This window comes from Erpetoichthys calabaricus, chromosome 3, assembly GCF_900747795.2.
Source record: "Erpetoichthys calabaricus chromosome 3, fErpCal1.3, whole genome shotgun sequence".
NCBI lineage: Eukaryota > Metazoa > Chordata > Cladistia > Polypteriformes > Polypteridae > Erpetoichthys > Erpetoichthys calabaricus.
In genome coordinates this window covers 31554532-31566832 of record NC_041396.2, presented here as the reverse complement: position 1 = coordinate 31566832, position 12301 = coordinate 31554532, and the positions used below count along the sequence as shown (strand labels likewise).

The 12301-nt window shown below is 40.4% G+C and overlaps 1 protein-coding gene across 2 annotated transcripts in view; it reads left to right on the top strand.

The window, feature by feature from the left end:
* The window catches only part of celsr2 (cadherin, EGF LAG seven-pass G-type receptor 2), a 167628-nt gene that overhangs the window by 122035 nt on the left and 33292 nt on the right, over positions 1 to 12301 (top strand). For both annotated transcript variants that reach the window (XM_028796553.2, XM_051924393.1), the window contains exons 7-11: positions 2585 to 2748; positions 2894 to 3019; positions 6524 to 6690; positions 8697 to 8882; positions 9109 to 9222. In XM_028796553.2, coding sequence (XP_028652386.2) covers positions 2585 to 2748; positions 2894 to 3019; positions 6524 to 6690; positions 8697 to 8882; positions 9109 to 9222 — 757 coding nt within the window. The remainder of the gene's footprint in view (positions 1 to 2584; positions 2749 to 2893; positions 3020 to 6523; positions 6691 to 8696; positions 8883 to 9108; positions 9223 to 12301) is intronic.

Sequence of the window (12301 nt, the reverse complement as noted above, 5' to 3'; positions counted from 1 at the left end):
AACAACTATGGAAAAACCTAGTATGTCACATCTTTCAAGTTTTTGGCAAATTGAGAAAGTTATGTCACCCCGATAATTAACAAACACTAGATTTCATTTTTCCTGAGCTTCACATGTACAATATTATTTTTTTCACGAATCAACAACACCTGCCATTTAAATCTTGCAGTCGCAGCATTTAAATCACATGATTGTAATCCGACGTTTTCATTGGTAGGTGGTCTTTCCTCATTAGTCAGTGGAGTTGCTAGGTTTTTGTCTTGCAGTATGTAAAATACTGTGTACATACTGTACTAGCTACTTCCATTGTGCTATGACAGGAATGAAGACATATTTGGCCATCACCACCACCTTATAACGTCAGGAAATACCTAGTAACCCCAGAAAACTAAAAAAGCTCAATTTTGGAAAAAAAAAAGTCAGTTACTAGGTTTTTCCATTGCATGTGAGACTTGCCTCTGCTTCAGTAAATGTGCAACCCCCCCCCCCCCCCCATCTCTTTCTGTTCATTCACTCTGTTCCTCTTTTTAACCTCTGTCATTCCTTTCATTCTTTTTCTGTTTTGTCTGCCCTGTCTGCAGTGCAGGCTCCTTATATTGGCTTGACTGGACATAGGTGTAAACCTTCACCCAGTCTGAGGTGTGAATGCGGCACTTGAATGATCCACTTGCTTTTGCACATGTGTGCTCGATCGGCCCCTCTACTGCCATCAACCCCGGAGTGGCACCATCTTACACCCACCTGCGCCTATTCCGAGCCTGCACTTTCTGAGGCATGATTATTTATTTAAAATCTACCTAACGCCACGGACCACTTACACTGATGCCAATTGATGTTACGGAAGTAAGAAAATCAGACACCCCAGACCAGAAGCGAAATATAGGACAGTTCCAAAGTATATGCATGTACCCAGGGTGTTCAGGCTGCAAAAGTTACAGTTTGAATCATGTGACAATCCCCAAGCATATCATTTATGGAGGGTAACATATATTTGCTTAGCAGACACATTTATCCAAAGCGACTGACAAAAAAGGTTAAACATTATTCTATTTGGGAATAAATGTTACAGGATAATGCTACAAAATTGATCATCACAAGTGAAGAGCTCAGAACAAAAAACAAGCGAGTTAAAATTTCTAGATTACAAAAACTGAACACGTGTAATACCAGTTAGAAAGAATTTCATCAAGCAAGAGAGTCTTCAAATGCTTCTTAAACACACTGAGTAAGGTGCCACTTGCTCCACCACCTAGGAGCTACGCATGAAAAACATCAGGATTAAGATTTGATACCACACAGAGGCGGCATCACCAGAAACCCTTCATTAGCAGACCTGAGTGGTCGAGAAGGAGCATAACATCTCACAAGTGTCTCCACATATAGAGGTGCTGACCTGTTAACTATTCTGCATGTAAGCATCAAGGATTTGAACTTAATACATACAGCAACAGGGAGCCAATGTAGTGATCTGAAAAGAGGAGTGACATGTGCCTGCCTCAGTTGGTTGAAAACCAGACATGCAGCTAAATTTTGAATCATCAGTAGCAGCTTGGTGACACATGCTGGTACTCCTGGCAACAGAGAGTTGCTGCATTCTATGTCGGGTATTGTCTGATTTGCAAATGTTGTATAGAGTAAGACTGAGAGACAGTTGAAACATGGTCAGTGAAAGACAGCTAGTCATAGATCCCTGGCAGGTGTTTGTGATAATGAGCTGAACTGAACAGAGATGAGGTGCTGAATATACAGACAAACTGGGAAAATAAAGAAGATCCACCTTTGCCAGGTTGAGCTGGAGAGGCATGACAGGTGTAACTGAGTATTATCATCATAACACTAACAAGAGAAACCATCCCCGTGCTTGTCATGTGCACTCTTGATATCTCCCCTCGCTAGGACACATGGTAGGATCTGCCCAAGAGGTAGGGTTCAAACCACCTGAAGGAAGTCCCAGTGTTGCCAAGGTCACAGAGGGCGGCGAGGTGGATCTGGTGGATGACCATGTCAAAAGCAGAGGAAAGATCTAGCAGGATGAGGACAGATAATATGTTGGTAGCTCTAGCCAGCTGTAACCTGTCAACAATTGCAAGCAGAGCTGTCACTATAGAATGGCCATTCTAGAAGCTTGATTTGAGAAGTCTGTTCTTAGCATTTGTGGTAGTAATACTAATAATAAAAAGTAGGACAAAATTGCTATAAATTAAGGGGAACCTTCAGTAATACAGCATGTCTCGTTTCTATAATATTCTCCGTCTTTAACATTTTTAGCCCATATGGTTCCATTCATTTTTAAAGACACATTGCATTATAATGTACTTCTGAAGCTTCTGTCCTGAAAAGAAAAAGAAATAGTGTAATGAAAAAAATAATTTAGCAGAAGATGTGCACAAAGATCTTGCCTGCATGTTTGATGTTAAATCTTTCATCTCTTTAATGCGTTCCGTGACCTAGTTCCAAAATGAGCTCATGTCAGAATAAAGCACAAGACACAGTAAGTAAGTTTAGGAGTGAGATAAAGGAGGGCTAGTTGACTTCAAATCAAGCGAACAGTGTTTTTATAGGCATTTTAAATTTTCCCTTACAGGTCCTTAGACCTCACAGGTCCACTTCTCCTTGGTGGTGTCCCCAACTTGCCAGAGGACTTTCCAATTCAGACCCACGAGTTTGTCGGCTGCATGAAGAATCTTTATATTGACAACAAACAGATTGACATGGCTGATTTCATTGCAAACAACGGCACAGTGCCAGGTATGTGTGCAGTGAACCAAGGACTGTAACATGATTTCCTTTATTCGATGTAGTGCAGGCCTACTTGCTTCTACCTACTACACAAAAACTAGGAGAGGTACCAACTGATTCGGACCAAATTCATTCCATCACTTTTCTTTCCCAGGATGCTCAGCAAAACGTCACTTTTGCAGCACAAACACATGTAAAAATGGAGGTACCTGTGTCAACAAGTGGGACACATTCAGCTGCGAGTGCCCACTGGGATATGGAGGAAAGAACTGCGAACAAGGTGAGTGTTTTGGACTGTGTCCGGCTGAAAGGGTCTTTTTTTGACTTCTTTAAGAGAAGATCCCCCAGGAGCCATGATGTAATAATTTTTAAGATCAACCCTCTCAAGTGACACTCCTGTTCAGTTGTAAGCATATCATACACTGAAGATCATCTGTCCTGGAGCCTGGCTAGGCTGAGTATGTCTATAGCATACCTCGTTATGAACTGCTTTCATGTGTGCCCAGCAGCCTTTGTCTGGCATTGCTGTGTTCTCATCTTTATCTTAACCTATAGGTATTTGAAAGCGATAAAAAGGAGTGCACATTTAATGTATCAGGCGCGAGTGGCCTTTAGCAAAAAATGGGGCTCCGAGGGAATTGTGGTTGCTGAGCAGAGCAGTACACATTTTAGGTTCCAACTGGTTAGTTGTTTGGGCAATTAGTGTGAGTTTCTGGAAAGCTTCTTGGTTAATCTAAATGAAAAAGCGACCTGCTGGACCAAAAGCAAAAGGATTGTTGGGAATCCTGCTGATTTCTTGGGCCACGGAAGAGAGCAGTGTTAGGAAGCCTGCTGGGTTTAGTCTGCTGAGACAGAGGAGCAGAGCTGGTTTAAAATCTGCTGTTTGACTGAGCTGAAAGAGAGGGTTGCTGGGAATCCTGTAGATCTGAAAGGCATAGCGGGGCTGGCTTTATTTTCTTCTACCTTCCTTGCTCCCAGTGTCTTAACACTGAGCTTTAGGATTCCCCCAGTGAATTGTTTTGCTCAAGCAGTGCAAATAGTTTAGGAAAAAAATAACCTGGCTATGGCTGTCCATGGAGGCTGCCCCCTGTGGGAACCTCACAGCCTGTTTACAGCCCTGAGAAGGAAGTGAGCAGTGTTAAAAGCCTTTTCTGAAAGCCGCCAATCTCTTTCTTGCCCCAACCCCACCCCCTTACACACACACACACATATCCGCACACAGATCAGTCTTCACAGCACCACTGGGAGCAGAATTATGGATATTTGTTTTTTGTTAACACTTAAGCAGCTGAGTAAAGGCTTTGGCCTTGGAAGCTGAGAATTGTCACGTTATCTAAGTGGATACCCTCTGCAGACTTTTTTCCTTTTCTGTATATCATTTCATCAGTAGACCTTTTAGGATCATTTCCAGTTTGCCCTGAATTTTAAACATCCTTGTAGCTAAAGATGTGCAGAAATAATAATAATACATTTTATGTATAAAGGAGGGCCAGGGGAAACCAAACTGGTAGATGCCCTGACACGTACACCTAATTATGTGATGTGAGTTGATTTTAGGTTGGGGCTTAATAAGAAATGTTCGCTTTGCAGGCCTGTGGTCTGCAAGTCTATCTTTTCATGAAAAGTGAAGATACAAAGGTTTTCAAAACTACTGTGTACTCTAAGACTGATTTTGTTCTGGAAGACATAAGTGGCTTGAGTTCTGGATTGAGCAGGGCTCAAAAGGGGAAGCAGTCCACTTTATACAGTATAGTGACCACTATGCTTGGTCAGGGTAAAATGGGTGGATATTGGAAGTACTCTCCAGCTGTTCTGAAATCCAGAGTAAATGCCAAGGAGATTCAATATAAAAATTTGTTTTTGTAATAAATTAAGAACACAAGGATTGAATTAACGAATGGAGTAGACAAAAGTGTAAAATAAACAAACACAACAAAACCTTTGTGCCTCCCAAAACTATGATGGTCTATCCTATCAGGTAGCTGGTCCACATCTCAACTATGTACTCTGTGTCTCACCTCCTGTAGCTTTTCCACCAAACCTACTCTTGTCACTGAACCTTTGAATGGAAGGCACTTTTAAGATCATGTCCAGTGTAACCTGCTAAACCATTTCTGAGGTCAAAAGGGTCAGGATTGCTCTTCTGAAATTCTCTGGAGGCCATCCTTTTACAACTCAATTTCAAATGATTTTTCTGTATTGTTCTTCTAGGAGTATAGTTTCATAGCATGTGCACGAATCTACAAGTCTAATGCATCAACTGTAAATTACTAAATCGTAAAGCATTTACAGACATGAACATATAGACTATGATAAGCATCTAGTGATGAGAGTACATTCAACAGTAGATTAAACAAATATGATGGCATTACATTCATTTATTTTACAGTTGAAATAAGATCAGTTGACTTTGGTGTATAGAAAAATTAAAATTCCAGCCAACAGATTTCTTAGAGAAAATAAATCTCTAACGTGGTCAGCTATAGCAGACAAAGTCACAACTCTGATGGTCTAGGCCAACTGATTTGTCATCGCTTTCTGGGCATTCCACATTATCATAAGTTTGACTGTTTGAAAAAAATTAGACCCTTTGGGTTTGAATTTCAATGCTCCTAAAATCACTTGGCAGATAATATACTCTGTCAAGGTGTTCATGTAGTCCTGAGCCCCAGCTCTAATTTAAAATGCCAGATGACCAGCAGGATGCTTATGTCCAAAAACATCTAGGAGATGCCAGGTTAACATAAAATGTAATTTAAATGCACACAGATTGCACCATGGAAAGCAACACCTTTATGCCTGCTATGTTGAAATGTGTTTTTTTCTTCCGTGAACGGTGACCCAATCAGGGAATGAGACATTGTGACATAATGTAGCATTTTCTAAGTCTTTGTAATCCTGAGCTGTGTTGCAGGGGGACTGGAGCCTATCCAAGCAAGCACAGGCCTCACGGCAGGAACAATACTCAGACAGGGAGCCAGTCCATCACAGGGATGAGACTTTGTAATGAGCAAAATCCAATTAGGGAAGGACTACGTAATAAGTGTGAACAAATCAGAGCAAAATTAGAGTCAGTGTTTTTGAAAGACTTAGTTTTTGCCCATCCTCAGCACAATGATGAGTCTGCATTTTCAGAAGCATACGACTCTGGAAAGAGTTTTCAAAAGTATCCATTTTCTTTGGTGGAAAACACCTGGGTAATGTGGACAAAAGGCAAAAACGGAAGACTAATATGTGTTTTTTTTTTTTTTTAAATTAAACTGTAGTGGTGTGGATGGGGTGTACAGTATGTACATTTTGTGGACCCTGGCCATCATCACATTTTGTTGGAGCAACAGTATATGTCATTGACGTCACACTTCTGATTATTGTCTGGACTTTATAAGAACAAGTGCCTTTTCTCTCTGACTTCTGTAACCTGCCATTCCAGCACCTTGCAATACATTTTATATATATTAATGTCTGGCATTCTTGGATGTGATGACTAAAGGATAAACAAGAATCTGTGCCATACTGGGCACTGCAAAAGCACTGGGGTGTAAGAGGTTTAAATACAGTTTGGCCTCTGTTGTGACTTCATATCTGTAACTATGTAATAAAATGTATAGAAATTCCCCTTTCTTTTCTGTATGCATGCTTCTTAACTGCTTTGTTAGTACTATGTTCCTATACTGTCTGAGAACTGCCCTGTCAGCTCACTTACTTACTAAATATTTCACTTAGCACTCTGCACTGCAGCACCAACAGGTCAATTTGCTCACTTTTCTCTGTTTTGATTTTGCAGTGATGGCTAGTCCACAGCGCTTTCAGGGAAACAGCCTGGTGACCTGGTCTAATCTTGCGTCAACCATCACTTTGCCTTGGTACATTGGAATTATGTTCCGCACTCGCCAGGCCAATGGGATTCTCCTTAGGGCCGTTGCTGAGCAACAGTCTACCATCAGTCTGCAGGTACTGCATAACATATTCTCAGCTCTTCTTTTGTGCTGCCAGTGACATCTAGTGGAGGCTTAATGTATGACCTGTCATGTTAGGTTTTCAGTGACTTCAGTGGGTTTCACCTGCTGTGGAAATTAACATTTGTGATGAGACAGATTACCACTTCCTACATTTTGGGCATCGGCCTTGTGGTTAATATGTTGCTTGAGACATATAAAATCAGTGAAACGTTTGTGGTCTTTTTTTGTGAACATAAAAAATCAAAGAAAATACACCAAGTAAGAGTGGCATAAAATTCTCCAGTGGCAAACTGGCAGCCCCTACAAGCCTATTCTATTTTCAAATACAGTGAATTTGGAAATTATTTAGACCCCTTTACTTTTTCCACACTTTATTGCATTGTATGTTTAATTTGGAATAGATAAATTTGCCATTTTTACCCATCAATCTTTCACAAAGTGAGAGTGAAAACATGTTTTCAGAAAGGTTTTTAAATGTATTAAAAATCAAAAACTGAAATCTCTTATATCTATAAGCATTTAGATTCTTTACAGTGGCTGTCCAATTTGTGGTCAGCTGCATCCAGCGGCTGAATGTTTACTTTAATTCCCCTTCGTTTGTGTTCAGAACTTGATTGTCCACTGATGGCAAATCGAATTGATTGGACATTGTTTCAGAAGACAAACCCCTGTTTACATAAGGTCCCACAATTCACACTGCATGTCAGGATAAATTGGAATGCCAGGATGTCCAAGGAACTCTCTGTAGGCCTCCACAATCAAATTGTGATAAGGCATAGGTCATAGCAAGATGATACAACCATTTCTAAAGCTTTGGGTGCTCCCAGGAGCACAGTGGCATCAATAAGTATGAAATGGAAGAAGTTTTGACCCACCAGGACTCTTCCTAGAGTACCAGTCTAGCCAAACTGAGTAACTGGGTAAGCAGGGCTTTGGTCAGGGAGGTGACCAAACAGAGATTCAGAAGTCCTAAGCTGAGATGGGAAAACCTGTCAGAAAGACGACCATCTCGGCAGCACTCAAACAATCAGACATTTATGGTAGAGTGACTAGATGGAAGCCACTCTTGAGTAGATGTTTTACAAATGTCATTTTCAAGGACCCTTAGAGCATGAGGGAAAAGATTCTCTGGTCTGTTTAGACAAACAATGACCTCTTTGGGCAGACATCCAAGCACAATGTCTAGCCAAGATCAGGCATTCCTAATCACCTTCCTAATCCCATCCTTACAGTGAAGAATGGTGGTGGCAGTATTTTGCTATGGGGGTGCTTGTCAGTGGGAGGGACAGAAAGACTGGTTGAAACTGAAATGGGGATGACTGCAGCCAAATATGGAAAAGTCCTTAAAGAAAACCTGCTTCAGCATGCACATGACCTCAGACTGGAGTGATGTTTCAACTTTCAGCACGTCAATGACCTGATCAAACCTGTGATTGTGCTTGAGTGGCCCAGCCAAAGTGCAGAGCTAACTTCCATATAACATCTGGGGAGAGACCTGAAGATGGCAGTTCAGACATTTCCCATCCTATCTAACATGGCTTGAAACTGACCAAATCCAGGTGTGCAGAGATTGTCGAGACTTCCCCAGGAATACTTGAAGCTGGAATTGCTGCCAAATTGCTTCTTCAAAGTAACAGATTAAGGTTTGAATTCTTATATGAAATGAGAGATTTCAGTTTTTGATTATTAAAAAATTTGCAAACTTTTCTGAAAACTTGTCATACTTTTTCATTATGGGTAATTGAGTAGTTAATGGGCAAAAATGGCAAATGTATTAATTTAAAATGAAATCTGTAATACAGAATGTAAATTTACAAGTAAGAACTTGTTACTTCCTGAAGAAATCTTTCTTTTAAACTTAAGAAACCCTTTGAGTAAAATTCAGGGTCACAATTCTGGAAAGTGATCAAATGATTTTACACAAAGTATGTATTTCAGGTAAGCTTCTGTCACTTCCCACAAATGCTAATAACCACGTTTTGTTTGACATGTTCACAGCTAAGCGAGGGGAACATCTTTTTAGCCCTGTATATTGGAAGTAGAAGTGTCTCCTCTTTAAGGCTGGACCAGGTGAAGGTCAATGATGGAGACTGGCATTATCTGCAAGTTGAACTGAAAAGCACACAAGAGGATTCAGACTCAAAATACCAGGCCATCATTTATTTTGACTATGGGCTGCACCAGGTACGTTGTGTTTCACAGGCTGCAGATAAGCAGATGGGCATAATTAAAATCTGTTATGATATTCCTAATAAGCTGCTTGGCAGGGCTGTGAAAACAAGCTCTCCCCCAAGAGTGAATTCTAAACTTAGACAGTGACTTCAGACACGTAGGATCTGTGGTTCAGATCTACTTGGGATTTCAGTTGTAAGACAAAAATGATGTCTAAACTCACTGTTTTTCCCTACAGGCAAATACTGAGATTGATGCTGAGTTTCCAGGGCTAAAACTGAACACTGTGAGCGTGGGCGGTATGGCAGGAGATAACGGCAGTGTTCTTCACGGCTTCAGAGGATGCATGCAGGTGAGCCAAGGGTGCTTATAGATGGGGTGTGGTGAAGTGTGCATTGTGCTTATTTCATCAGCGTGAATTTACTTTCCATTGTGTCTCATCACCTTTTGTGTTTTATTGTTAAAAAATCGTAAAGATGAAAATATATTAATCTGTTGTCTGAGCCCACTTAATCCCATTGCCTGTCTTGGCAAAGTCTGGCACAAAGAGAAACAAACATGAATCAGTCAGTCACAGGGTACATATTCACACACACCAGACATATTTATAGTCTCACATTTAACATACACATACATCTTTGTGACTTGGGAATCATTTTTAAATGACTTTAAATATAAATTTACTGATTATGTGTAATTCATTACATGGCTTAGGGAAACAGATTGTCATAACAGAATTAGACACAAGCAGAAATCAGCCCTAGATGGAATCGGATGCTGGTCCATTGTAAGATACACTTAAGTTCTCCCTCAGGTTTTATTGTCAAGAGTTCACAGTAAAAGAGAATTCTTACTCCCAGTTCTCTCATGGATGGTTTGCAGTAGCACAATATCAATAACAGCCAAGGACTACACCAGCAGACAATGAATGCAACATCAAGTCAGAAATACAAGAAAATACACATCAGGGGCCTCATGCATAACGCTGTGTGTAGAATTCGCACTATAACATGACGTAAGCACAAAAGTTGAAATGTGCTTACACACAGAAAAATCCAGATGCAGGAATCTGTGCGTACACAAACTTCCACATTCTTCCTCTACATAAATCCCGATCAGCGTGAAAAGTAACGCTTGTGCACGCGCCTGCTGTCCCGCCCCAACTCCTCCCAGAATTACATCTCTTTGAATATGCAAAGCAATATAAATAGCCCTTAAGTTCAGCCTTCTGTGAAAAGACAATGGCAAAAGCATGGGGGAAAATATAAGAATTTCGGGGAGAATACCAAGTGGAGGCAAGGAAAAAACGTACTATTTGTTGGTTTAAACATTGATATAATCAACAAAAGGAAGTTGATCGAGTGACAGAGTGTCGGCGAAACTCGAAAGATCAAGTTTACAAAGTCGCACAGTGCCCGAAATAAAAAAGAAGTTGTCACATATCCAAGTCGCTGTGAAAAGGTGAGTCGTAGCCCACCGTCTGTGTCATATGAAAGCTTATTAGGGTACACAGAAAAAAAAATAGGCACACAGTGGGGAAAAAAGCAGGAAATGTCAACTTTAGTCTCGAAATTTCCACTTTAATCACGTAGTTTATTTTGTCATTAAAGTAGAACATCATAAACTTCATCTTAAAATCGATTAATTTACTAGTTTCTCAAATCCCATCGTAACTAAAGTAGCACGTTAAATGCTTTGTTTTGTATTTGATCTTCTTTGTGCTCTGTGTGTGAATCACTACATGGTTCTTAAACTGGCTTTCTCTTCCTCCAACAGGACACAGAATCCATTACATTCGTGATAACTACAGCTCTCTGAATAATTAAAATACTGAGATGTATACGTGATATCTTTTTCATGATGATAGGAATGAAAGCATGTTATTAAACATGGGAACACGGTGGCGCAGTGATTGTGTGCAACCTTCAATGAAATTTTTGCAGCAGTACTGTCTCTTTCAAACGTACTAACCTCTAATTCCTGTCCTTACTTTTCTTTCTCCAAATACCCAATCGCCACACAATCAGCTCTGTAATAGACGTTAAGCCATCTGTAAGCTTACAACGACGATTCTTCAAAACTTTTAAGGAACATTGAAATATCTTCGTAGTAAGTGTTTAATTATTCTATCCATCTATCCTTCCAGTGTCGCTCCAGCCCACCAAGCATACAGTACGAGGTAGGATCAATCTGTGAACTAGCTAGTGCTGCAGCTCTGTGTCCTCACATGTTTAATTATTAACAATACAGACTATTTAAATGAAGTTAAAGTTTTATGTGTATAATATAATCAACCTATTTTGCTGCATTTCATCTTAAAAATAATATTGTCATATGTAAATATGCGCTTTATAAAGTGGCACAGGTTGTGCAATATTATAACTGAAGTGCAAGTTTACAGTGAGGTAATTGTAATTATAAGTACAAACAGTTCTAACAAGGAGCACTTGATGGACTGATTGAGTGTGTTTAAAGTTCTTGGGATGAAACTGTTTCTGAACCGCGAGGTCCGTACAGGAAAGTCTCTGAAGCGTTTTGCCGTGGCTGACACAGCGTGTGCTTGATGCTGTATCCTGATAATTCTCTTTCTGATCAGCTGCTGCTGTGATTCCCCACTCAGATACAGTGATATAAATACTCCGAGTGGTGCAGTGAGCGTAATATGGAAAAAGATGATCTGCTGTGGCAACCCCTAACGGGAGCAGCTGAAAGAAGAAAAAGAAGGTTCAGTGAGAGTAACAACGCTAAAGCAGTTACGGTATTTGGAATACTATGGCTATTCCCTGGACCATTATATTGTTACAGGTTAATTACAATCAGATGCATTACACTAATAAAACAATATGCGGTTAATTTCAGTGTATTAATAAAGCTGCGTCAGGAATGTTGATCTGAAAAAGAAAGGATAACCACACAGGAACAGTAGCACTGCTTTGACGCTGGGTGCCGCCAGTCTGCAAAACCGAGTAGAGAACTTGCGTACGACAGGGTATGAGGTACCGTGGAAATCCGCGTGGCTTTACGCCAAGTTTAGGTTTTATACGTCGCGATTTGAACGTGGAAACAGGCTTACGCAACATTTCTGTGCGTACGCACCGTTTATACATGAGGCCCCAGGTCTGCTCATACAGTTTTAAGTATGGATGGATGTTGGGTATCATTATGATCAGGGGATATAAACTGTTCCCAAATGTAGCATTTCCAAATATCCTAACAGCTGGATGTAAGGGGAGACAAAAGCATCCTGGTAAAACCCTAGGGCAGGAGTGGCGAACTCCAGGCCTTGAGTGCCGCAGTGGCTGCAGGTTTTCATTCTTACCATCGTCTTAATTAGTGACCAGTTTTTGCTGCTGATTACTTCTTTTAATTAACTTGACTCAGGCCCCATAGTTGTTTCTTTTTCTTTAATTAGTAGCCAAACAATAATGAGA